Source organism: Balaenoptera physalus (assembly GCF_965194825.1).
Source record: "Balaenoptera physalus genome assembly, chromosome: 7".
NCBI lineage: Eukaryota > Metazoa > Chordata > Mammalia > Artiodactyla > Balaenopteridae > Balaenoptera > Balaenoptera physalus.
The window spans coordinates 55635809-55663783 of NC_138886.1; the positions used below are offsets into that span (position 1 = coordinate 55635809).

The window sequence follows — 27975 nt, forward strand, 5'->3', positions numbered from 1 at the left end:
ATTAGTATTTTTAAAACTTGTGGATAGAAGAGAAATAATAGATAGGGTAAAATTCCCCAGAGGGTGGATATATATTAGAGGAAAAGAGGGGGTATAGGTAAGTTCATGTCAAAGGAATGGCTTTAAGAGATTTATACCTTATTTATTATAACAGGTGGGAAGGAGGAGAGAATGAATGCAGATGTATGAAATTTTGCTAGCAAGATATTGAGGGAGCTCTGCTTAGAGAAGCTTTTTTAATTTTTTCCCCCTAAGAAAGAGGTGAAGTCATTTGCCGAAAGTGAAGAGAAATGTAGCTGAGGTTTAAGGCAAAAGAAAGGTAGGAGGTTTGAGGATATTGGAGAGAGTTTGACATAGTTGTGGGACTTGGGAAAATTAATTGAACAGAGAAATGTCATAAAAGTGATGGCAGTGATAAAAGCCTATTTGAAATTGGTGATTATGAATTTATGATTCAACCTATCTACCTTGTCAAATGACTTTCTCCAGCAGCTTTGGCTACTTGAGTACAAAACTGAGAGTTCCTTAAGGGGATTAGGGTAGAGAGGGAAAGGGAGTAAGTAAGCAGTGGTATGCTGGTAAATGTTTAACGACCAGTTCTTAAAAAAAAAAAAGTCTGATTTGTTTGTAATTTTTGCTGATATCCATGGTTTAAAAACCCTCTCTGTGGCCAGTTTCAGAGTATCAACCTGACATCACTGAATGCAGAATTGAAAAGAGATGAGGAATAGCAAACCTTTTCCACCACTCGGATATGATAGACATTTATAACCTCAAAAGCATAGATAGTAGCAAAATGTAAAATAAAATTAAAAATGTGAAATAATTAGGAAGTGATGCCTTTTGAGTAATCATTACCTATATTTTAAATATACTTAATTTGTAAGTTTATTTAAGTAAAATTTTAATGATCGCTGTTTAATAATCAGTGCTGTTTAACAAATAATCCTTAAAATGTAACATTCTCTAAACGTTAGCCAGCTCCATCACTCAGGTACGGTAGAATGTGGTAAGTGATATTATGGAATGGTGCACAGAATGCTGTCATACAAAGGGAGTAGCATCTAATGTGGTTATAGAGGTCCAGAAAGGCTTCCTGGATTTGATGATGCTTGAGCTGAGACTTGTAGGATGAGTAAGAGCCAACCAGATAAGAGATGGGTGATGGGAAGAAGGATTAGCATATGTGAAGGCATGGAAATTTAATATAGTTGTACCTTAAGAAATAAAATGTTCTTCATTTGTGAGACATTTGAGCAGGAGAGAAGTAAGTTATCTACCTTCCTTAGGATATTTTACATAGAGATGGAAGTACAAAAGATTCAGAACATCTCCAAATGGAATGTTTTGATTGCAAAGAAATTATTAGGAGTTATTGAAAGTTGCCTGAGAAAATAATGCATACAAAAGAAGTGTGTTTACCTAATGAAAATCAGTAGCATCTAACAAAATGTAACAATTTCCAGAATTCAGATACATTTTAGAGCATGCCAAAAAATGGTATATAAGATAATCAGAGAAAATAAATTTTTAGACTCCAATGTTAACTAGACTATGTCTTCATTTCATTAGGGAAGAAAATTAACATCTCTTGCTCTAAAAATTTATGGTGACTCAGAATTTGTAAATGCATTCACATCATCAAACAAAACCTTAAGGTTTTATACTATATGGATGGTGGCTGTGTCACTTTTTTCCATTTGACTACTGTGCTATTTACTTATTATGGAGAAACATGGTGACTTCTCTTTTAATTTTGTTTTGTTCCAATTTGTTCTGCTGTTGTGTGTGCTCTTTACTCCTAGCTACAAGACATTTTTACCAAAATGTGTTCGAGCAAAGATCCAAGACTATCATATTTTGACAAGGAAACGAATAAGGTACAGATTTCGCAGATTTATTGAGCAATTCAGCCATTGCAAAGCCACTGCCAGAAACTTGAAACTTAAGTATCTTATAAATCTGGAAACTCTTCAGTCTGCCTTCTACACAGAGCAATTTGAAGTAAAAGAACCTGGAAGAGGTCCTTCAGGTGAGGAGATTTTTGCAACCATTATAATAACTGGAAACGGTGGAATTCAGTGGTCAAGAGGGAAACATAAAGAAAGTGAGACACTGACAGAACAGGTAATCCTCAATGATATGTTCTCATTCTTTGTTAATTTAAGTAGAATGGCAATAGAAGCAAAGTACTTTTAGTCATTTGAAACATGGTCTTGCACTTCTCTTCTCCCATTGATACAAATGGAAGTTTTTAATAATGTGATGCCAACAAGGTCATACCTATAGTTCTTTTCTCATTGTTCTTAAATGGCATTTTATTTAATTTTTTATGACTAAATAATAGTAATGGTGTTTTTATAGTTTCACTCTTGAATTCTAACTGATTTTTAAGGTAGTTTTGCTTCCTTTTCTCCTTTTACTATTTATAATATGAAGCACAGTCATGAAATTTAATTAGTTTGAAAAAGATTAATTTTCATTGATTTTATGATGTTGTATACTTGTTAAATAATTTAGTTTTTGTTTAGGTTTGCATTACGAATTTTAAGTTTGTTCATATCTATGTGGTTCTTAGGATATTATCAGTTTTTTTTTTTATCTTCATTCTTTGGTAAACTTTCAGTTTTCTGGCAATGGTTTCTATTAATGTTGATTGGATTGAAGGGTACTATAGCACACTTTAGATTCCTGGAGTGTGGATTACACCCTTTAATGCTCTCATTTTTAAGTGAAAGCAAGTGTAGTTTTAGGGTTACATTATTGGGGGAGAGAATCACATTTAATGCTTATCTATTGGTATCAATACTTTTTAAAAAAAATTTGGAATGAAATCTCCTTCATAAGAGTCTTGTTTTAAAATGGCTCCATAAATTCTACCTGTTTTTAATATCAACTGCTCTTAATTACAGGATTTACAGTTATACTGTGATTTTCCTGATATTATTGATGTCAGTATTAAACAAGCAAACCAAGAAGGCTCAAATGAAAGCAGAATTGTAACTATTCATAAGCAAGATGGTAAAAGTCTAGTAAGTTTGCTTTATCATTAAATAATGGTTATGTTTTACAGTTGTCAGAAATAAGTATTTCAGAATCTTAATACCAAAGTTACTTTCTTGTAGGGATTTTGATTATAGTTTTAAATAGAGCTATAAACAAACAACAATTTAGTAAGCTTTTTGATTACATCTAGCTTTTTGTATCACTACCAACACTATCTTCCCATAGAGTGTCTTGTATGTTAATGTATTTTTCAGTCATTTTCATAATTAGCAAAAGCACCAGTTACCTCCTGCCCTTTCCTCCCCCACCCCCAGCCCCATTTGTGCTAGTTCCCTGTTGTAATGCTCATTCCTCACTACAGTCGACCCTCTGTATCTGCGGGTTCCATATCCACAGATTCAACCAATCGCAGATTGAAAATATTCAGGAAAAAAAATTCCAGAAAGTTCCAAAAAGCAAAACTTGAATTTACTACGTGCGGGCAACTATTTACATAGCATTTTCATATAGCATTTACATTGTATTAGGTATTATAAGTAATCTAGAGATGATTTAAAGTATATGGGAGGATGTACGTAGGTTTTATGCAGATAATACATCATTTTATATAAGAGACTTGAGGATCCACGGATTTTGGTATCTGTGGAGGGAGAGATAGATACGGAGGGATGGAGCGACAACTGTATAATCTTTTTTTACCAATAGAGATGTACGTAATTATAGTCATACCACCTCTTTATATAACAAAATGTAAACCAATCCCAGGTGATCCCTACCCGAACTGTGAGACATGTTTAATTCTAAAAGATTAACCCCTTCTCTTTTTTAAAATAGCTTCAGAGGGAATTCCCTGGCAGTCCAGTGGTTAGGACTCTGTGTTTCCACTGCAGGGGGCATGGGTTCGATCCCTGGGTGGGGAACTAAGATCCCCCATGCTGCATGGCATGGCCAAAAAAAAATAATAATAAAATAAAACAAAATAGCTTCAGACATCCCACTTAACTTTAATTGAAAGGGAAGAAATGAATTCCTTTATAGTCTGCTCTTAAATTGCTTATTTTTCTGGCTCTGTTTTCTTTTTAACTCAGATATTTCTTGTACTTCAGGCTTAAACGTCATATTAATGTTATTTGTTTATTTAACTTAAGTATCTATATGACTTACCTACCAGGCCATTTCAGGGTTATATGACCAAAATTATAAAACTTGCAACTCACTTTAGTCAGCATGCCTTCCTTTTCTTAGGTATTAATCCTTTGTTGTACAGGTTTGCAGTTCGCCAAGTCTTTTAACATTGTTTATGGTATCTTTTATAGTACCTATTTTTATGGCCTATTTGTGTTAGCTAGATACCTTTTATAGTTCAGATACCTCACACAGTTCTCTTCTTATTATAATTTTTGATATAAGTCCATACTCTGTGTTCTCATTGTGACTAAATATTGCTGAGCCAAGCATTATACCGTGATCACATTTCCATTCTTGTACATACAACTTTCTGTTTTTCTGGGAGTTGATCATTCCTTCAACTTTTTTCAGTATTTCTAATTAATACCAACTTTTATATCAGATTAGATAGATTTATAATTAAGATGACTAGCACATTTGTCTAATAGATGTATTGGAAAATACAATAAAATTATGGGTGTAGAGTGAACTATAACTAGAAAAGCATGATAGACTCATATTTGAGAGGGTCTTAAATATCAGACACAAGAATTTGTAATTCACATTGGGTAATTGGGAGCCATAAAAGACATTTGAGCAATTTAGAAGAAAACTACTTTAGAAGAATTATCTAACAGCATGGAGTGAAAATAATTTTCTTCTTTTTCTTTTCTCCTCTTAGGAAATTGAACTTAGGTCATTAAAAGAAGCTTTGTCTTTTGTGTCGTTAATTGATGGATATTATAGGTTAACTGCAGATGCACATCATTATCTTTGTAAAGAAGTAGCACCTCCAATGGTGCTTGAAAATATACAAAGCAACTGTCATGGCCCAATTTCGTGAGTAATACAGACTTTAAAAGTAAATTTTTTTAAAAGTAAATGAGGTATTTACATAGAAGATTTTACACAACAGAATGATATACATAGGTTTAGGAAGTTTAGGAAAGAAATATTAATCTGACTGAACTTGTTTTTCTTTTAATGAAAGCCTATTTCCAATCAGATTACATAATAATTAGAATTATTTAGAATATAACTTACCATCTGTATCTCAATCTATAATACTAACTTGCTGTATAAGTTTGATATTTAGTTCCCTAGGTGTGTTTAATTAACTCGTCAGTGTTAATTTTTTTAAAAACCCTCCAATTTATGTTTCATTAATTTGGAAATACTGCAGAGGAGCCACAGTGAAAAATTTGATAATCATCATTATTTTTGGATAATCCATCTCCTTCCACTGAAGGCTTTGAACACAAATTGTATATGATGTCCATATTTCTAGACTAGTTCTGTGCAGTATGTTCCACAGTGGTGAAAATGAAAATGTTCTATATCTGTGCTCTTTAATAATTGCTGCTAGCCACATGCGGCTATTTAGTATTTTAAATGTGGCTAGTGCAACTAAGGAACTGAATTTTAAATTTAATTTTAATAACTTTACATTTACAGTTGACCCTTGAACAACACAAGGTGTTAATCCTCATATAACTTATAGTCCATCCTCTGTGTCATTGGTTCCTCTGCATCCTTGGATTCAAACAACCACAGACTGTGCAGTACTGTAGTATTTACTATTGAAAAATATCTGCGAATAAGTGGACCCTCGCAGTTCAAACCCACGTTGTTTAAGGGTCAACTGTAAATAGCTTCATGTGGCTACTAGCTACCGTGTTGACACACACAGTTGTAAACCTTTCTTTTAACACTGGATAAAGCCAGCTATCATGCACAACATCTCTTTACCCCAAGTCCTAGTTATCTTTCAGCCAGGATGTGCTTTATGATTGGCACCGGGTCTGAAGGACTTGAGCAGAAGAAACAATCTGGGATTTTGAGCATATGTTTTTTACCTGAACCTCTCCTTAACTATTTGAGAAATCATGTCCTGACTGGTATTTAAGACTGACTTGGCCTATACCTAAATGTCTGTTTAAGAAGTACGGTTGATATGAAAAAGTTGCACTACTTGAACATTCTATAATTTACATAGTCAGTATTTTTAAAACTCCTACCATTCATTCATTCATTCATTCATTACCCATCCATCCATTCTTTCATTTATTTGTATAACATGTACTGAGTACCTAATATGCACCAGGCACTGGTTTAGGTATGAGAAATACAGTGATAAGTGAAACAGAGATAATTCTTGCTTTCATGTAGATTACATTTCTTTCAAGATGTGCAGCTTCAGTTAAACATATAGCAAATTTTAAAAATTAGTAGTCTTTTTTGCTTGCCATGGGTCTTCTATTAGACGTTGGTATTATATTAAATATTAAAGATGCACAAATTTTTATATTAGCAATTGCTGTGGTAGAAGAGACATAAGTGTTTTATGACATATTGTTTGTATAGTTAAATGAAGTTTTATGAGAGTATGGTTTTTAAAATACTAAATTTGAAATCAGAAGGCAGAAAATTCATATGAATGAATTGTTCTTTGTGATTTAGTATGTCTATAATACCCTTTGTTTTTTGTTTTTTTTTTTTTTTTTAAAGGCAGGTTTTAGGATAGGTTTAGTTTATTTATTTTTGCTGTGTTGGGTCTTCGGTTCATGCGAGGGCTTTCTCTAGTTGCGGCAAGCGGGGGCCACTCTTCATCGCGGTGCGCGGGCCTTTCACTATCGCGGCCCCTCCCTTTGCGGGGCACAGGGTCCAGACGCGCAGGCTCAGTAGTTGTGGCTCACGGGCCCAGCTGCTCCGTGGCATGTGGAATCTTCCTAGCCCAGGGCTCGAACCCGTGTTCCCTGCATTAGCAGGCAGATTCTCAACCACTGCGCCACCAGGGAAGCCCCATACCCTTTGTTTTTAAAGCAATATAATTGCCCCTTGAATCGGTTTGAACTTATTGCAGAATAGCTTGGTACTTTAATATTTTTCCTTGTAAGATTATTGACAAAAATATAAAATAGAGGAGACTTCTAAAAATTCTGAGAGTTTTAGATTTGACTTTCGATTTTTAGATGACATTTTGGTCATTATGTCATGGTTCTTGCTACATTATCATTCAAATTACTTCTTTACCTTTAGAATGGATTTTGCCATCAGTAAACTGAAGAAAGCCGGTAATCAGACTGGACTCTATGTACTTCGATGCAGTCCTAAGGACTTTAATAAATATTTTCTGACTTTTGCTGTTGAGGTTAGTATGTCATACTAATTAATGGTAACATCTTTATTTAGAGCATATAATTTCCCTTTTGTAATATCTACCATATTTTCTTTTTAATACTCAGAATGATAGCTTTGGATATGATAACTAGCAATTAAGTAAACTTAATTTACCTCAGCTATTCTTCATAAACAAGATATAATTTCTAGGATTTATATTAAAAATTATTTTTAGTATCTTACTATCTTTTGGAATTTATTTGTTTTTTTGATGTTTGGGTGTTACCAGTGTGTCAGTTTTCATCAAGTCTCTTGAAGTCTCTTTTTTCACAAAAATGCATATCTTTACCAAAACATGTAGAACTAAATAAATTAGAAGTAAACTTTCCTTTTACAGGTAATGGTTGTAGGATTAGAGTGAAATAGGGTAATAACAAAGAAAGAGACATTATTGCACTTTTAACTAGTGGTTTTCCAATATTAAGAATAATGATCTACAATGTATGTTTTAAGTGTAAAACTGCAAGGAAATCTCACTGTTAATACAGATCATTTTGGATCTCAGCTAAGATTGTGTACTATCCAAAATTATCTAAAAAGATACTATCACTTATAAGGCAGTTTCATGGTATAAATCTTGAGAAACTTTGTAGCTGCTTGCAAAATTTATCTTTTTAAAATTAAAGAATGTAAGGATTGTGTTATTATTTTAATTTTTATAAAAAGCAATCATCTTATATTTAGCATATGTAAAGTGGATCAATTGTCCATAAATACAATACATAAAGTAGGTTGCTCCATGACTTTAATGTTGTAAAATACTGATAATCTATCCTAATTTCACAATATCTTTACTGTCATATATGACAGTCTATTATATTCAATTATCTAATCAAAATGCATATATTTTTTATATTTACCGTATTTGCCCAGCATAATATGAGGGCTAAATATCAGGGAGTCTATGGCATAACCCTACTTCAAGAAATTTATCTTTTGGAAAAACAAAAATAAAGTATACCAAAAAATACTAAATCGAGCATTGTTTATTACCCAGTATATCCAGTGTAAGCAAATATAGACAATAAGAGAAGGGATTGCAATTATTAAGAAAGGTCCTTTGGAGTAGGAAGCACTTGAGACTGACTGGAGATAATGAGTCGATTTTATAAAAATGATTCTAAGTCGGTTGAATATGTTTATAAGAAGCAGTTCAAAAAATAGATGGTTGAGCAAGTTCATAATAGAGCACATAAGACAAACATTGAAAAACTGAAAAATATTAAAATTGCCATATTAGACATAATTAACAAATACAGTAGAGGCACAATAGGTAGTCACCTTTGCTTATGGAATGGGGTCAGAGTTAGGGAGGACTTCACAGAAAAAGTGGAAATTGAACTGAGTTTTAAGGATTGAATAAAAAGTACATTGCTCAAAAGGAAAGGATGTACATTCTGTAGAGAGATAGCACGTACAGTTATCAAGGCATGAAACGGCATGGCATTTGCTTGAAAATTTTTAAGTCACCTAATGTAGCTAGAGCATGGGTTGTATGTTGAGTGGCAGGAGTTGAGGTTAGGGATGGAGGCAGAAGCCAGCTCATGGAAGGCTTTATATGCTAAAATAGTTTTAGACTTTATTATGTAAATGGTGGAAAGCTGTTAAGGATGGTATTATTATTGTTTATTATTATTGCTTTCTTCCTTGCCTTTCAATAAAATAATTCTTAAGCCATTTCTGTAGGCTAGGCAGTTGTAATTAGATGCCTTTTTGAGGAACCAAACACCTCTCTCACCTTATGCTGGTATTCATGGTTCAAATGTCTAAATGTTCTTTTGGTTGTTTTGTGATATCATTTTTGTCACAGTAATCACTACTATGTCCGTTGTGATTTTTCCTTCCCTCTCTTTATAATTAAACTTACATAGAGAGAAAACGTCATTGAATATAAGCACTGTTTGATTACAAAAAATGAGAATGGAGAATACAACCTCAGTGGTACTAAGAAGAACTTCAGTAATCTTAAAGATCTTTTGAATTGCTACCAGATGGAAACTGTTCGCTCAGACAGTATAATTTTCCAGTTCACTAAATGCTGTCCCCCAAAGCCGAAAGGTAAAATAGATTTCTAGTTATTTTTAAAATATTGGCCATGGATGGTGTATATGGTGGTAGGTATTTTCAGCATGTTGATTTCAAAAGAAATAGGAAAGAAGAAGCTTCAAAAACAAATTAATTTTTTCCTGATATGTTGTACAGGCATCGTCTAATAGAATTGTTCAGTTTGGTTTGTGTTTTCTAGAAGTGACTTAAAGTTTTGTAATTCTAAAATGTACTTAAAAAAATAATAATTTCATGGTATCAATGTCACTTATTTATTGAACTGAAAGACCTCAGTACCAAATTCTCATATGTTATTCTAAGTAAAAACTTTCAGATTCTTTTAGAATTTTAATTTCTTTTAAATTATCTTTTAAAACAAAAATAGTAAGGTTGGAAATCCCTTGAAATAACAGGCATATTAAAATTATTATTAAAATTCCTGAAAAATTATACTAGTTAAGGAAGGGATTATAATTTTGAATATATAAAATAACTGTTTAGAGTACATCAAAGTTCAATGAATAAACTCCTAAAATAATTTTCTGTGAAAAAAAAAATGAACAATAAGAGGCTGTTAAGAACACATTTTATTTTATCCCTTTGGAGCAATTTATATCCTCAGTGTGTTTTGATTTTATATATATATTCTTTTTTTTTCCATTCATTCTGTCGTTTTTTTTAAACAGATAAATCAAACCTTCTAGTCTTCAGAACCAATGGTATTTCTGATGTACCAACCTCACCAACATTACAGAGGCATAATAATGTGAACCAAATGGTGTTCCACAAAATCAGAAATGAAGATTTGATATTTGTAAGTCATTAGATGCTGATTATTGTCTTTTTGTCTTTTTAAAACAACTGTTTTCTTCATTTTCTACCCCACGTTACATTCATATGACATTTGGAGCTGTTTTATTATAACCTATGTTATAAAACTTTTATAGCAGTTCACATATTTTTATTTCTTGTGAAAATGTGATACTGAACTTAAGTTAATTATTTTAAGAATGGAATTGTATTCTCTTTTCAGGAATTAAAAAAAATTTAATAAATTAAAAATTAAAAGTCTTCCTCTAAAAACGTATCTTAATTCTCAAGTTCTCAAGAAAGTAAGGAAAGTTCAAAGAATGTACTGAAAACAAGTAGTACATAAGAGCTGATGTTTGGCCACAGAACATTTTGGGGGATCAGGATTACCAGGACCCTCACGTAAATACGTCCTCAGTGAAAAATATATGGATTGTGAAAAATTCACCCGCTAGCAAAAAGAGAAGAGTGTTGTCTGTTTTAGCTGAGCTCTTAGTTATGAAAAAGTCTGTCCTGAGAATTTGTAATTATAAAGTTTTGAGTTTGGGTTTCTTTATATCACCTGCATGGTTTGAGAAACCCTAAGCCAATAAATTAAATTAAAATAACAAGTGGTACTCCCCTAGTAACACCCTGTGGTGGTTGACAGAGAAAATATAAAATCTTTTTGGAAGAATATACTCTTAACCTAGGCCACCCAAGATTCCCACAGATAAAATGACTCCAAACATGAGCTTTTTATTGAAAATTTTAAAACATACGGAGAAATAATCCCGGATTAAGCAAGAGTCAGAAGACCAACAAATATCAAATTATACTCCAAGAGCTTCATATAACAGACTTTTCAGATAGAGATTATAAAATACATATATATATATATATGTTTAAAAATAAAAAAGGATTTGAAAACATGGGAAAAACCAAGACATTATCAAAACAGCCCAAAAAGATTTGGGGGTGGGGGGAAGTATAGAAATGAAAAATATACTCATTGACATTAAAAAAATGAACAAATTAAAAAGCAGATTACTCATAGTTGAAGAGAGAACTAGTGAATTGAAAGATAGATCTGAAAATTATTCAAAGGCAGCAGAACGGGAGAAAGAAATGGAAATTATGAAACAGAACTTAAGGGACATGGAGAGTAGAATGAGAAAAACCAACTGATGTCTGAGATCCTTAAGTAGACAATAGATAGAATTATCCAGAATTATAAAGATATGAATCCTTATGTGAGTAACAAGAAGCAGAGAGTTGCCAGGTAACCTGACTAACATGACAAAACTAATAATAATAGACTGCAGGCAGCCCTGCTTCAGAGTGCAGACTTTCAACAGTTATTCTGTAAGGATATGCAAGAAGTACTAGTGGATTTTTTTAAGACTGTTTGTCATTGAACATATTTCCTAATTCCCACTTCTTTCTCCATCTTTATTCATTCTTTCTTTCCATTTTTTCTGTTAAAGCATGAAAGCCTTGGCCAAGGAACTTTTACCAAAATTTTTAAAGGTGTAAGAAGAGAAGTAGGAGACTATGGTCAACTGCATGAAACAGAAGTTCTTTTAAAAGTTCTGGATAAAGCACATAGAAACTATTCAGAGGTTTGTATATTCCTTTTATAGTTCATGTAGTTTATGATATTTAAAGATATGCTCTCATATGTACACAACACATTCATGTATGCAGCTTTTCAAAATTGTAATTTTTAAAAGTATATATATCAAGGACCTTTCTGAGGATGTATTCTGGTGAGTCTAAAAATATATGGAATTTTTTCATAATAACTAATTTCCAAACTAAATATTAAGCATTGTGTTATGTGTATTATTACATCTTTGCATATACTAAAGCAGTGGTTTTTGAATTTGGCTCCCCAGAGCTTCATGGGTTCCACAGGTTTCCTCTATAATTTCATCTACTTAAAAAAAGTTTGAAAGGCAGTGTACGTGAGGAACACTCCAGGTGAAATGTTGTACCTCTGGGCATCATCCAAAGATGCTAGCCAGCAGAAACCCAGCTGCCAGTTGCCAAAGTCCTTAGTATAGTAAGATATCACCAAACATGATGTAACAAACATTTATGATACTTAAAATGTCTTAAAGGATGTTAGTAGAAGATAATGTGAAACATAGAAGCTGAAGAGTTGTTCTAATCCAGAACACCGCAGTGTTGGTGATTGTGATCTTCAACAGCCATACCCAGAAGTTCTAGGCAAAGTTTAGTTGAGTTAGAGTGATGTTAATACCATGCCAGTCTCCTGACATAGTTGTTACAGTATTTTATCTGCACAGCAATCATTCTTAATTCTTTAGGAAGTGTTACTTGAAGCTCCCATCCATTTACTGCAGTCCCACATCACTGTCTTTGGTGTCTGTCTCTGTTCGTACCTCTGTTCTCTGTTCTAGGTGCTATGGGTTAATCTTGCATCATTCATGTTGCCCTGTACCACTGTTGCTCTTTCACATTGCTGTCTGCTTGAACCAAGCTTACTCAAGGTTTTCCTGAGAATGAACTCTAACATCAAGGTTGATGGCAGTTGTAAGTCCATCTGAAGGGACCAGAGCACATTGTAACCTTATCTATAGTCCTGCTAAGAATAGGAGAAAGTGCATTTCTCTTATGGCAGAGTGAATCTTTCTGAACTATGAATGCTTTTAGACACAAAAAATAATTCTTTTGCATCTTTTGTATATTTTTCTTTTCCTTAGTCTTTCTTTGAAGCAGCAAGCATGATGAGCCAGCTTTCTCACAAACATCTGGTTTTAAATTATGGAGTATGTGTCTGTGGAGAGGAGAGTAAGTAAAACGACTGGCTTCCTTATGTTAATGTTAAGCCTTTCTCAGAACGTCCATTTTTATTTATATAGAAAATTCAATTTCAGGATCATAGATATCAATATAAACTATAATTTAACAGGAATTAAATATTGTTGAAACCAAAAACACTATGGAACTGATCAGTTATATCTTCTTAAAAAGGAAACCAATGAATGAAATTAAAATGCAGTAATTTTTAAAATTTTATGACACATAATAATGGGACATATGACAGTCAGTGGTATCTCTGAATTACAGTAGGTCTTACATGCCACATAAAAAAGTTTTACTAAGCTCTTGCTCATTGTAACGCTTAGATCTTTTTTTTGACACTTGCCCTGATGTAAATTTCCCTGCAGTCAGTTCTTTATGATTGACATGTTGATTGCTCACCAAATTAACTATAGGCAGCAAAACTTTCATAACATTTGTTTTAGTTACCCAGCAAGGTCCAAAGGTAATTTTGTCACCAAAAGTTGTTGTATATCATATGAAAACTAATTTTAATATTAGATGAAGCAGAATCACAATTTGGGATTCAATCTACATACATCTACATATTATTATACATAATGTACAATTATATATAATATTGTGTTTATATTTAATTGCGTAGACTTTACCTCTTGCTGTTGTGAATAAACTAAAACCCCAAAATACATTTTATATAGCTGTTAACCTTTCCTTAAATTAGTGAATTTTACGTAGTTTAATCTGTTTACCTATAATAATATCACATATAACTATAAATATAATTATAAAAGTTTTAAATTATATTTTACTGTATTGTACTTGAGCCTTATTACTGTCATTATATTTTAATGCAGATATTCTGGTTCAGGAGTTTGTAAAATTTGGATCACTAGATATATATCTGAAAAAGAATAAAAATTCTATAAATATATTATGGAAACTTGAAGTGGCTAAACAGCTGGCATGGGCCATGCATTTTCTAGTAAGTAATTAGTATATTCTTTTGTCAACTTACTGTTTTAGATTATGAAGCAATGTGAAAGGATCTTGACCTGGGACCAAGAAATAAATCTGTAAATGGATGTTGAGTCATTTAAAAAAATCTGTGTTAGTTGATGAAAGGGATTATTTTAGGCATATATTTATGTGAAATCAATTTTGAAAGAAATAGTTTTGTCATCCCATCAATCTCTTAGAACTGCTGATGGACAGTCTGTAGTTTGTGTATCTTGGCTTCAGAGAATTTAACCAAAAATTATCAAAAAAACGTGCTAACTATGAATAGCAAAAAACCCCTGCAGAAGATACCTTGTTATGGTATTTGTGGGTAATTGGACATTATGCCCATTGAGAAAGCAGTTTTGCCAGAGAAGCAGAATACCAGAGGGCCAGCTAGTGATCAGATCCTTAAGAATGCACCTACCAAACAGAAACAGTATTTCTTGCTGTTAACTACCACCTACAAATATATACTATTTAAAATCTCAGCTTAATAAAGTGAGCTGGCATTAAGCAGTTTTAAAAAGTATTCGTGGGACTTCCCTGGTGGCGCAGTGGTTGAGAACCCGCCTGCCATTGCAGGGAACACGGGTTCGATCCCTGGTCCAGGAAGATCCCACATGCCCCACGGAGCAACTAAGCCCGTGCCACACAACTACTGAGCCTGCGCTCTAGAGCCCGTGAGCCACAACTACTGAGCCCACGTGCCACAACTACTGAAGCCTGTGCGCCTAGAGCCTGTGCTCCGCAACAAGAGAAGTCACCGCAATGAGAAGCCCACTCAGTGTGGTGAAGAGTATCCCCCGCTTGCCGCAACTAGAGAAAAGCCTGCACGCAGCAACGAAGAACAACGCAGCCAAAAATAAATAATAAATTAATTAATTTTTTTAAAAAGTACTCATTTCTTCATGGGAATAGAGCATTGTTTCACTTAAAATGTAAAACACGAAGCACGGTGATGCCATAAAATTTCTTTATTTTCTCAAAGTGCGCCTCCAATTAATGTTTATTAATACTGTTTTTTTATTTTTATTTTTTAAATCCATTTTGGGGTCTTGGACATATTAAGTGCTCAAATTATTTGTGGATTAATATTTGAATGTATATGCATTTAACTTTAATAGGAAGAAAAAACCCTTATTCATGGGAATGTGTGCACCAAAAATATTCTTCTTATCAGAGAAGAAGACAGGAAGACAGGAAATCCTCCTTTCATCAAACTTAGTGATCCTGGCATTAGTATTACAGTTTTGCCAAAGGACAGTAAGTTCTACAGGGATCAAATTTAACTTTATTAAGCTTTGCTTGGAAAGAGGCATAAAGATCAGGCTGTTAATTTTTCTCAAATTCTATTTTATTGACATGTTCTTGATTAATAATAGAATTTAGTTACCATTTTTAGCAATCTAAATTAAGTTATAGTTACATCCTAGTCTCTGTTTCTCCTTTCTTATAAGCATGTTTCTATGTACTGTAAGATGATTTTTTAAAAAGTGTTAATCCCTAATTATATATGGAATATCGGATTTTATCCAGTTTTATTGTGAAATTTTTAAATATCATTATTTGAGCCACAAGTAAGTTTTTCTAAATTTTTCTTCCCTTTTGTCACTAAATAAAAATTTGAGAAGATATATTATCTAGTTTGAATTTTTTATTTAGTTTATTCAGCTAATTATGACTTCTTAAAACTTTTGTGTTGATAACATTCTCCTTAACACAATTAATTAAAGTAAAAATTTCAGTCAGATAGTTGAGAGGCATTTTTTTGATCCAAATAGTGTTGTAATTATATTTCATTACATTAGCTGATTTCTCTAATTGAATGTCTAAACTTAGAATCCAAATTTATCAACTTTTGTACACTGATGCATGGTTTCCTATTTCAACCAATAGTACTTAAACTTGATGCCGTTATATGAAGTGAAGACAGAGACTGTAGGGCAGAAAATGTTACAGGATCTTAGATCTGATACTCAGGGGGATTTTACCCTTTGGAATGGGATGTGAAGAAAGAGAATATATATTCATATGGTGAAGGAGAAAGGACTCTGTACTCTTAAATCTCTTAATTATGCAGCAAAAATTATTAATTATTAACATATATAAGAATTGTTTAATTGTGGGAACTCTTTAACCATTCTTTGTTCCTATCATTTGAAAGTTCTGCAGGAGAGAATACCATGGGTACCACCTGAATGCATTGAAAATCCTAAAAATCTAAATTTGGCAACAGACAAATGGAGTTTTGGTACCACTTTGTGGGAAATCTGCAGTGGAGGAGATAAGCCCCTGAGTGCTTTGGATTCTCAAAGAGTAAGTTCATGTAAACTGTGAAGTTGGAATTACCTTGTGATCCCTGATATTTCTTGCACATGATTTGATATTCTTTAGCCCATTTTATGTTAAAAAGGTTGATATGGCATTTATAATTTATTATCAACATGTGGTTCTTTAATTATAGAAACTACAGTTTTATGAAAATAGGCACCAGCTTCCTGCACCAAAGTGGACAGAATTAGCAAATCTTATTAATAATTGTATGGATTACGAACCAGATTTTAGGCCTTCTTTCAGAGCCATCATACGAGATCTTAATAGTTTGTTTACTCCAGGTACGTATTGATGGAGCAATCTTAATGAGTCTCCAGCTATCTTTCTATCTTTGTTATATTTAATAAATCCTTACTAATTTTGTAATTTTGGAAAGTTCCCTGATATCTTTTAGACCCTCTTAATTTCTTATGTTCATTTGACTTTTCCTACTTTATACATTTTCTGGTCTCATTGATTGTGAAGTATTTCCATTTTTAAAAAAGGCTTTTTCCCTTTTAATAACCTCATTTTAGTTTGCCAGTTAATGAGTAGTAAACTGTAGAAGTTTATTTGACTTATTTGACTTTTTAAAAACAATTCTTTGTTTTTTTTAACTAGTTCTCATATATTCTATAATTGATTAATTTTGTAAACATGAAGTAGATTTGTTTTTGTTTGTCCTCTCCTCCTTTAAAATACATAGCTAAATATACATTTGTCTGACCTATAAGTATTTCCTGTTCCAATACTATTTGCTGTTCTCATCACAAAAATCGGCATATAATCTTACTTTATAACTATTAAAACTACCTATTTTGGAAAGTATTCATTTATCCTTTGCAAAAATCTTTACTGAAAACATGTTAGATTATGGGTTATAATTCAAGGCTTCCATTAACATAATCAAAACTATTAGAGTTGCCCTGTATCAATTTGTATTTAGTATTTCTAACTCATTCTGATTATTTTGGTCAGCTTGAATATGTATTATTTTAACCTAGAGAATGGATTTGCCAGGTTATGGTAGAAATATTCTTTATTTCTCCAGATTACGAACTATTAACAGAAAATGACATGTTACCTAATATGAGAATAGGTGCCCTAGGGTTTTCTGGTGCTTTTGAAGACCGAGACCCTACACAATTTGAAGAGAGACACTTGAAATTTCTACAGCAACTTGGCAAGGTAAGATGTCAGAAGATTGTTAAATAGTTGAAATATAATCGTAAAACATTTTATTTAGGGGAAAAAAGGCTTAAGAGATTCTCTAACGTTCACTTTCCACAAAATTTTAAAGACTGTTTGTATAACCAACAAGGATCTACTCTATACCACAGGGAACTCTGCTCAATATTATGTAACAACCGAAATGGGAAAATAATTTGAAAAAGAACAGATACATGTATATGTATAACTGAATCACTTTGCTCTACACCTGAAACTAACAAACATTGTTAATCAACTATACTCCAATATAAAATAAAAAGTTAAAAAAAAAGTGCTTGTAGAAAAAAGGTTTAGTTGTCAGATGTTGAAGAAATGCTGTGTTAAATAAACAGCTGTCTTTACTGAAGAACTTCTCAGAACCTTTAACATGTACTGTGCATTGAACATTTTCAAGAGATGGATAAATTAGACAGTGTTTTCCCCAATTAATTTGACCATGAGACTCTTTCTTGGTAGAGGCCGCTTTAGTTATGAGATAGGAAAGGAACAATTAATTAAGCCTTTCCACCCATGTCCTTTTTCAGTCATCTCAGAGAGAAATAATTAATCTGCTTGTTCAGAGTCTAGATGTTGACTGGACCATGTTTACTAGCAGACAGTCTCTTCCTGCTGAAAGGTCACACAGTCATGCATAGCCTACATATTTTAAGTAAGACCAAGAAAACCTTAGTTCTTAGCAGGTCCAGTCATAGTGGTAAAGCCCTCTTTCTTCCTCTAAGCTTGCTAGTATAGGATGCTGTACCATGTGGCTTTATGAACTGGATTTTGGCTTGGATATATTATGAAGGCCTCACTTAGGTATTGAATCTAAACTAAATGTTCTGATCCAGCTTTACCAGAGCTAAACATTGGGGGTTATATATGTATTGGCTTAGTTATATTAATACTTTGCTGTCATTCCTGGTTTGTAAAATAGCCTCAGGAATGTTTCAAAGCATGTAGCAATGACAAAAAAAAAGTATGTATTTGGGTGTATTAGTTATCTATTGCTGTGCAACAAATTACCCTAAAACGTAACAGCTGAAAACAAAAAAGCATTTATTATCACATAGGTTAGGCGAGTCAGGAATCTGGGAGTAACTTAGCTGGGTGGTTCTAGCTCAAGGTCTCTCACTAGACTATAATCAAGGTGTCAGCCAGGTCTTGCAGTCTCCTCTGAAGGCTTGACTAGGGGAAGACTTACTTCCAAGCTTACCTCATGGCTATTGACAAGGCCTCAGAATATCTGCTTCCAAGCTCACTTACACGGGCCTCTCCACAGGCTGCCTCACAACATGTGAGCTGAGAGCAAATACCCAAGATTGAAGCCATTGTCTTTTTATATCCTAATCTCAGAAGTGGCATCTTATCACTCCTGCCATATTCTGTTCATTAAAAATGAGTTAATAAATCCAGCCTACACTCAAGGGGAGGGGATTTTAAAAGAGCTTGAATGTCAGAATGTAGAGAACATTGGGAGATAATCACAGAAGCTGCCAACCACACAGGCTGACCTTGGCTTAAACAGCAGACGTTTATTTCTTATAATTCTAGAGGCTGAAAAGTCTAAGATCAAGGTTCCGGTAGGGTTCAGTTTCTGGTGAGGGCTCTTTTCTTGGCTTGCACATGACCACCTCCTCACTGTGTCCTCATATGGCAGAGAGAACTGGTGTCTCTTCCTCTTCTTATAAAGGCACCAGCCCTATTGGATGAAGGCCTCACCCTTATGACCTTATTTAATCTTTATCACCTCTTCACAGGCCCTATCTCCAAATACACTCACATTCGGGGTTAGGGCTTTATCATATGAATTTGGGGGGATGGGCATGGACATTCAGTCTGTAACAGACCCTATTCCATATAGCTCACTGACAGTGACATGAAAGGCTATACTGTGAAGAAGAAAAGTTCTTCCTGGAAGTCAGTGATAGAAATTTAGGAATTCCCTGGCATGTCCCTTGGCTTATCTTAAAAATTAATGTTTATGATTTGTTTAAATGCTTTTTTGAAGTTTTTATATTTCAGCCTGTAATTCCTTTTAAAGAAATTAAATATTTAAGTTTACTACTCACCTATTGAAATATTATCTCCTTTTCTTGTTCTGAAAGTTGTTTAATGTGAGTTTCGAGATACATCTTCTAGCTGCTGAAAATTGCCTGTATAATCAGAATTTATTAGTACTTTTTCTAGAAAACTTGAGATTTCTATCTTAATGTGATGTATTGTTTAGGGTAATTTTGGGAGTGTGGAGATGTGCCGGTATGACCCTCTACAAGACAACACTGGAGAGGTGGTGGCTGTGAAGAAGCTCCAGCACAGTACTGAAGAGCACCTCAGAGACTTTGAAAGGGAAATTGAAATCCTTAAATCCTTGCAACATGACAACATTGTAAAGTACAAGGGAGTGTGCTACAGTGCTGGTATGTTGCCCATTGATACCTTTTTTGAATTCAGGGTATGTTTTTGACATCCTGGGTAGTATTGTAGAAACATATAATGCCTCAAGATCTGGACTTAAAATATTCCAGTGCCCAGAGAAAGAAGCATTCTGTATGACTGGAGATTGTACTTGGTGTTGGTGGGCTGTAACTACAGGAAGTCCTTGACTACTTGGTTGATCATTCTCTTCACTGAGAATGGTGGTTACCATTCTTGCTTAAACTTACCAAGGGAATGTCATTTTTAAAGAAAAATTTTCTGTGAAAATATTATTTTTTTAAATTAGATGCTTTTATTTCAGTATAGATGAAGAGAAAGGAAGTTTTCTCATCAGCTTATTTTGGTTTGCATAAAGGGTTACAGAAGATTAAAACATAACTATTTTTAAAACTTCCATTCAAATCTTTTTGATTCAAAAAGTCATTGTTCTTAACTACTACATCACCTTTAATTTTATAATCAGGTTTTGTCATCTTAAACTCAGATTTTTTTTTTTTTAATAATAACTCCAGGACTTCCCTGATGGCGCAGTGGTTGAGAATCCACCTGCCAGTGCAAGGGACATGGGTTCGATACCTGGTCCAGGATGATCCCACATGCTGCAGAGTAACTAAACCCGTTCACCACAACTACTGAGCCTGTGCTCTAGAGTCCGTGAGCCACAACTACTGAGCCCGCGTGCCACAACTACTGAAGCCCACACGCCTAAAGCCCGTGTTGCACACGCAACAAGAGAAGCCACTGCAGTGAGAAGCCCGTGCACTGCAACGAAGAGTAGCCCCTGCTCGCTGCAACTAGAGAAAGCCCGCATGCAGCAATGAAGACCCAACACAGCCAAAAAAAAAACCAAAAACGCCAGCCATGCTTTATTACTATTATTATTATTATTATTATTTTTAGGTTGCACTGGGTGTTAGTTGCAGCTCCAGGGCTCCTTAGTTGTGGCACGCAGGCTCCTTAGTTGTGGCATGCTAACTCTTAGTTGCAGCATGTATATGGGATCTAGTTCCCTGACCAGGGGTCAAACCCAGGCCCCCCTGCATTGGGAGTGTGGAATCTTATCTAGTGCACCACAAGGGAAGTCCCTTAGACTCAGATTTTATATATCTTTAAGTCATTTTTATACAGTTGTTTTCTAATAGTTCATCAGTAAAATATAGCAGAGTAAAACGTTATGTTCTCATTTGTGTGTTAATAGGCCGGCGTAATCTAAGATTAATTATGGAATATTTACCATATGGAAGTTTACGAGACTATCTCCAAAAACATAAAGAACGGATAGATCATAAAAAACTTCTTCAGTACACATCTCAGATATGCAAGGTACCTAATATCCTGGCTGTTTGTTGTAGATGAAGAGAATATGTTGAAGTAATTATTAAGAAGTCCTCTAGAGTTTTTCTTAGATAATTAAGGGAGTAGAAAGATACAAGACTATTTAAATTGTTTATGTTTATAAAGCTAGCTGAAAGAAAAATGTTATTTTATTCATAGGGTATGGAGTATCTTGGTACAAAAAGGTATATCCACAGGGATCTGGCAACAAGGAATATATTGGTGGAGAATGAAAACAGAGTTAAAATAGGAGATTTTGGCTTAACCAAAGTCTTGCCACAAGGCAAAGAATACTACAAAGTGAAAGAACCTGGTGAAAGTCCCATATTCTGGTGAGTATATTTTAGTACAGTAAAATGAAGTTTTGGAGCACAAACTTCAAACTCTAACTATTAATAGTTTGTCATTTATATATTTATAGTAATAATCAATGAAGTTATTTCCTATGTTTTCCTCTGGGAATTTTACGGTTTTAGGTCATACATTCAAGTCTTTAATCTATTTTGAGTTAATTTTTGTATGTGGTGTAAAATAGTGGTCTAATTTCATTCTTTTGCACGTGTCTGTCCAGTTTTCCCAACACCATTTATTGAAGAGACTGTCCTTTCTCCATTGTATGTTCTTTGCTCCTTTATTATAATTTAATTGCCCATATATGTATGGATTTACTTCTGGGCTCTCAGTTCTGTTTGGTTGATCTGGGTGTCTGTTTTTATGCCAGTACCAACCTGTTTCGATCACTGTGGCTTTGTAGCATATCTTGAAATCAGGGAGCATGCTACCTCCAGCTTTGTTCTTCTTTCTTAAGGTTGTTCCCTTTCTCAAGGGATCTTTTTTAGTTTCATACAAATTTTAGAATTTGTTCTAGTTCTGTGAAATATGTCATTGGAATTTTGATAAGAATTGCATTAAATCTGTAGATTGCTTTGGGTAGTATGGACTTTTTTTTTTTTTTTTTTTTAGAAAGATGAGTTTCCACCTCATCCTGTCAAGTTTTTCGAGATCTTTTTTTTTTTAATTTTATTTATTTATTTATTTATTTATTTATTTATGGCTGTGTTGGATCTTCGTTTCTGTGTGAGGGCTTTCTCTAGTTGCGGCAAGTGGGGGCCACTCTTCATCGCGGTGCACAGGCCTCTCACCGTCGTGGCCTCTCTTGTTGCGGGGCACAGGCTCCAGATGCGCAGGCTCAGCAACTGTGGCTCACCGGCCTAGTCGCTCCGCGGCATGTGGGATCTTCCCGGACCAGGGCTCGAACCTGTGTCCCCTGCATTGGCAGGCACATTCTCAACCACTGTGCCACCAGGGAAGCCCAGTATGGACATTTTAACAACATTAATTCTTCCAATCCATGAGCATGGACTGTCTTCCCATTTAATTGTGCCTTCTTCGATTTCTTTTATCAGTGTCTTAAACAGTTTTCACTGTACAGGTCATTCACCTCCTTGGTTGAATTTATTCTTAGGTATTTTATTCTTTTTGATACAGTGGTAAATGGGATCGCTTTAATTTCTCTTTCTGTTAGTTTGCTATTAGTGTATAGAAGTGTCACTGGCTTGTGTATATTGATTTTTTTTTTTTTGTATCCTGTGACTTTACTGAATTTATTAGTTCTAACAGTTGTTTTTTTTTTTTTTTGTGGAGTCTTTAGGGTTTTCTCTATATAGTATAATGTCATCTGCAAATAGTGACAGTTTTACTTCCTCCTTTCCAATTTAGATGCCTTTTCTTTCTTTTTCTTGCTTAATTGCTGTGACTAGAATTTCCAATACTGTGTTGAATAAAAGTGGTGAGAGTGGGCATTCTTGTCTTGTTCCTGATCTTAAAGGAAAGGCTTTCAGGTTTTTATTGTTGAGTATGATGTTATGATGTTATGATGTTAACTGTGGGTTTGTCATATATGGCCTTTATTATGTTGAGGTAGGTTCCCTCTATACCCACTTTGTTGAGAGTTTTTATCATAAATGGATGTTAGAATTTTATCAGCTGCTTTTTCTGCATCTGTTGAGACAGTCGTATGGTATTTATCCTTCATTTTGTTCATGCAGATATTGAACCATCCTTACAGCCCTGGAATAAATCCCACTTGATCATGGGATATGATCGTTTTGATGTATTGTTGAATTCAGTTTGCTAATATTTTGTTGAGGATTTTTGCATCTCTGTTCATCCAGGTATTGGCCTGTAATTTTATTTTGTGGTGTCCTTGTCTGGTTTTGGTATTAGGGTAATGTTGGCCTCATAACATGTTGAGATGTGTTCCCTCCTCTTCAGTTTTTTGGAAGAAATTTAGAAGGAAAAGTATTGAATCTTACTTGAATGTTTGGAAGAATTCATTAGTGAAGCTGTCTGTTTCCTGGACTTGGGTTTGTTGGGAGTTTTTGATTATTGACTCAGTCTCTTTACTATTCAGGAGTATTCAGGCTTTCTATTTCTGTTTCTTCACGATTCAGTCCTGGTAGATTATATGTTTCTAGGAATTTATCTGTTCTTTCTAGGTTGTCCACTTTGTTGGCATATGATTGTTTGTAGTATTCTCTTATCATCCTTTGTATTTCTGTGGTATCAGTTGTGACTTGTCCTCTTTCGTTTCTAATTTTATTTATTTGAGCCCTCTCCTTTTTTTTCTTGGTTAGTCTAGCTAAAGGCTTCTTGATTTGTTTATCTTCTCAGAGAACCAGCTCTTGGTTTTATTGATCTGTTCTATTCTATTGTCTTTTTAGTCTCTATTTCTGCCCTCATCTTATTATTTCCTTCCTTCTACTACCTTTGGGCTTCGGTCTTTTTCTAGTTACTTTAGGTGCAAGTTCAGGTTATTTGAGACTTTCCTTGTTTCTTGAGGTAGGTCTGTATTGCTATGAACTTCCTTCCTAGAACCACTTTTGCTGCGTTCCATAGATTTTGGTGTGCTTTATTTTTGTTTTTATTTGTCTCTAGGTTTTTTTTCTATTTTCTCCTTTGATTTCTTCATTGACCCATTAGTTGTTTAGTCGCATGTTGTTTAATCTTCATGTTTTTGTGGTTTTCCAATTTTCTTATTGTGATTTCTAGTTTCATACCATTATGGTTGGAAAAGATGCTTGATGTGATTTCAGTCTTCTTGAATTACTGGGATATGTTTTGGGCTAACACGTGATCTATCCTGGAGAATGTTCCATGTGCACCTTAGAAGAATGTGTATTCTGCTGCTTCTGGAGAGAGTATTCTGAACATATCTGTGAACTCCATCTCATCTAATGTGTCATTTAAGGCCAAATGTTTCCTTTTTGATTGATTTTTTTGTGAATGATCTATCTACTGCTGTAAGTGGGGTGTTAAAATCCCCTACTATTATTATATTGCTTTTAATTTCTCCCTTTAGGGCCAATAATATTTGCTTTATATATTTTGGTGCTCCTACATAGTGTGCATATATATTTATAAATGTTTCATCTTCTTGCTGGATTGACCCCTTTATCATTGTATAGTGCCTTTCTTTGTCTTTTATTACAGTCTTTGTTTTAAAGTCTGTTTTATCTGCTGTGAGTATAGCTACACCAGCTTTCTTTTCATTAATTTTTCCTCACATCCAGTCTGTGTGTCTTTACTTCTGAAATAAATCTCTACTAGGCAGCATATAGATGGGTCTTGGTTTTTGTTCTTGTTTTTTTAATCTATTCAGCCACTATATGTCTTTATATTGGCTAATTTAGTCCATTTACATTTAAAGTAATTGATAGGTATGTACTTATTGCCATTTTGTTTATTGTTTTCTGGCTGTTTTTATAGTTCCTCTCTGTTCCTTTCTTCTTTCTGTCTTCCCATGTGGTTTGCTGGATTTTTTTAGTATTATGTTTAGATTCCATTCTCATTTTCTTTTCTGTGTGTACTGTAAGATTTTTCTTTGTGGTTACTGTGGTGTTCACATACAACATTGTATGTATATAGCAGTGTCTTCTAAGTTGATAACAACTTAAAATGTAAAGCAAAGCTTTACATTTTTACTCTCCCCCCTGCCACATTTTATATTTTTGATGATGCGTTTTGCATATTCTTATTTTATGCTTCCCTTAAGTAATTACTGTAATTTGAGTTAACTTTACTACTTTTGTCTTCATACTTGCTTTATAAGTGACTGAGCCACTACCTTTACTATATGTTTTCCATTGAGATTTTTACTTTCATATATTTTCTTATTATTAATTAGTGCCATTTCTTTTTAGCCTAGAAAAGTCCCTTTAACACTTCTTGTAAGGCCAGTTTAGTGGTGATGAAATCCTTTAGCTTTTGCTTATTTGTAAAACTCTTCATCTCTTCTTCAATTCTTATTGATAATCTTGACTAGTAGAATTGGTAGAGAATTCTTGGTTGGAAATTTTTTCCTCTCAGCATTTTGAATAGGGCATCCACTTCTTTCTGGCCAATAAAGTTTCTGCTGAAAAATCTGCTGATTTGGGGATTTTCCTTGTACTTAATAGGTAGTGTTTTGGGGGTTTGGGGGGCTTTTTGTTTGTTCATTTTTACTGCTTTTAAGATTCTTTATCCTTAACTTTTACCATCTTAATTGTAATGTGTCTTGGTATGGTTCTCTCTGGGTTCGTCTTATTTGGAACTTTCTGAAATTCTTAGACCCAGAATGTCTGCTTCCTTCCCCAGATTAGGGAAGTTTTCATCCATTATTTCTTCAAATTTTTCTGACCTTTTCTCTCTTTCTCTTTTCCTCTGGGACCCCTATAACGTGAATGCTGTTCTGCTTGGTGTTGTTCCAGAAGTCCCTTATGGTATATTCACTTTTTAAAATTCTTTTTTCATTTTGCAACTGTATCTGGGTGATTTCTATTTGTTTCATCTTCCAGCTTGCTGATTCGTTCTTCTGCTTCATCAAGTCTTCTGTTGAAACCCTCAAGTGTATTTTTCAGTTTAGTTATAACTTCTATTTAGTACTTTCTTATATTTTCTACCTCTTTGTTGAAGTTCCTGCTGTGTTTATCCATTCTTCTTCTGAGTTCAATGAGCATTTTTATGACCATTGCTTTGAACTCTTTGTTGAGTGAGTTGCTTAGCTCCATTTCATTAATGTCTTTTTCTGGCCATTTGTCTTTTTCTTTGGTTTGGAACATATTCCTCTGCCTTCTCATGTTGCATAACTTTCTGTATTTGTCTAAATTCATTAGGTGAAACAGCTACCTCTTCCAGTCTTGTTCTTGCGTAGGAGATAATCCATAGGGCCCAGAAGCACCATCTCCCTGGCCACCAGACCCAGGCACTCACGGGTGTTCTTCATGTGGACTGTGCACACCTACAAGCTGTGGTGGGGCTGCTGCTATGATGCAGGATGTGTGGGGTTTGGGGTGCTCACCTGCTGGTTGTAGTGAGCTGTTGCATAGTGTGGACTGGGTTTGGGGCACTTGCTCATCCCAGTTATGGTGCAGCTGCTGTGTGGGGAGGGTGGGGTATCGTGTGTTTGTCCAGCCCAATTGTGGTGTGACATCTGCACTGGGTAGGCAGGGCACTCAAGGTGCTCGCTTTGGCTCAGTTGTGGTTCAGGGTGGGAGGAACACACCCACTGGTGCTAGGAGGCTAGAAGAAGGGCACCAAAAATAGTGCCCACTAGTTGTATCACCAGCAAGTTAGAATGAGGTTGCAAAGATGTCATCTACCAGTGCTTTTGTCTCCAGAGAAAGTCCCGTTAGGTTCCTGCCTCTCTAGCAGCTGCTCTAAGATCAGTAAGTAGGTTTCCCTCACTTATGGTGTAGGTGTTTTCACACTGTTGCTTTTGTGCTGTTTCTCAGGGTAGATGGGTCTGTGTGAGCCCTTTAAGAGCGGGTTCTTTGTTCCATACAGTTATGTGGTTCTCCTGGACTTAATGCCCATTGATTTTCAAAAACAGATGTTTTAGAGGCTCGTGTTCCCAGTGCTGCACTAAAGGGTTGAGGTACGTGATTTGCAGTTCAATCCCTTTACTCCCTTTTTTTTTACTCCAAAAAGTTATATATTTTTGTGATCCTTCTGATTTGCTCCTGGGATGGGGTCCTGGGTGGGACCGTCTCTCTGCCTCTCCTGCCTGTTTCAATGAGTCTCTTTTATCTTTTGTTGTGGAGGTGCTGTTCATCTAGTTATCAGATACTTTTCAGAGGAAAGTTACTTCATGTGTAGCTGTAAATTTGATGTGTCTGTGGGAGGAGGTGAGCTCAGGGTCTTCTTAGGCTGCCATCTTGAACCCCTTACACAGGAGAATGATTTATAATGGCATTGTGAATGTGTTTTAAAGAAGACTGCTTATGTTTTAGAGATGCATACTGGGATAGTTATGGTATGAAATATGGTTGAAATACTGTCATATCCAGAACTCATTTCATATAAATACTGTTGTGTACATGTGGGGAGTAGTAGATTACACAAGGTGGGCAATGAATTTAGCTAAGTGACAGGTACATGGTTGTTCATTGTTCTCTAATTTGTGTATGTTTGAAGTTTTTTATAATACTAAAAACATTTTAAAGGAATATTCTGATGATAATTATGAGCATTAGCATTATCTAATTATTTTTAGGGTATAAGTGAAACTAGAAAATAAGACTTATCTAAACTTGACTGTCTTATTTTGGTCATGTCCCCAGTGATACATGAGTTTCATTCTTTTTTTCCAGAATGAGAAATTAGAGGAGTTAAATGGAATTAACTAGCAATCCATAATGATTA

General features: G+C 34.4%; 1 protein-coding gene across 14 annotated transcripts in view; it reads left to right on the forward strand.

Moving 5' to 3' along the window:
- Positions 1–27975, forward strand: part of JAK2 (Janus kinase 2) — a 244896-nt gene that overhangs the window by 207330 nt on the left and 9591 nt on the right. For all 14 annotated transcript variants that reach the window (XM_082470856.1, XM_082470861.1, XM_082470860.1 and 11 more), the window contains 16 exons: positions 1806–2127; positions 2913–3032; positions 4856–5013; positions 7213–7324; positions 9225–9411; positions 10086–10213; positions 11676–11810; positions 12918–13005; positions 13854–13981; positions 15123–15261; positions 16163–16314; positions 16463–16613; positions 17363–17499; positions 19751–19940; positions 21158–21282; positions 21454–21626. In XM_082470856.1, the coding sequence (XP_082326982.1) occupies positions 1806–2127; positions 2913–3032; positions 4856–5013; positions 7213–7324; positions 9225–9411; positions 10086–10213; positions 11676–11810; positions 12918–13005; positions 13854–13981; positions 15123–15261; positions 16163–16314; positions 16463–16613; positions 17363–17499; positions 19751–19940; positions 21158–21282; positions 21454–21626 (2445 nt within the window). The remainder of the gene's footprint in view (positions 1–1805; positions 2128–2912; positions 3033–4855; positions 5014–7212; positions 7325–9224; positions 9412–10085; positions 10214–11675; positions 11811–12917; positions 13006–13853; positions 13982–15122; positions 15262–16162; positions 16315–16462; positions 16614–17362; positions 17500–19750; positions 19941–21157; positions 21283–21453; positions 21627–27975) is intronic.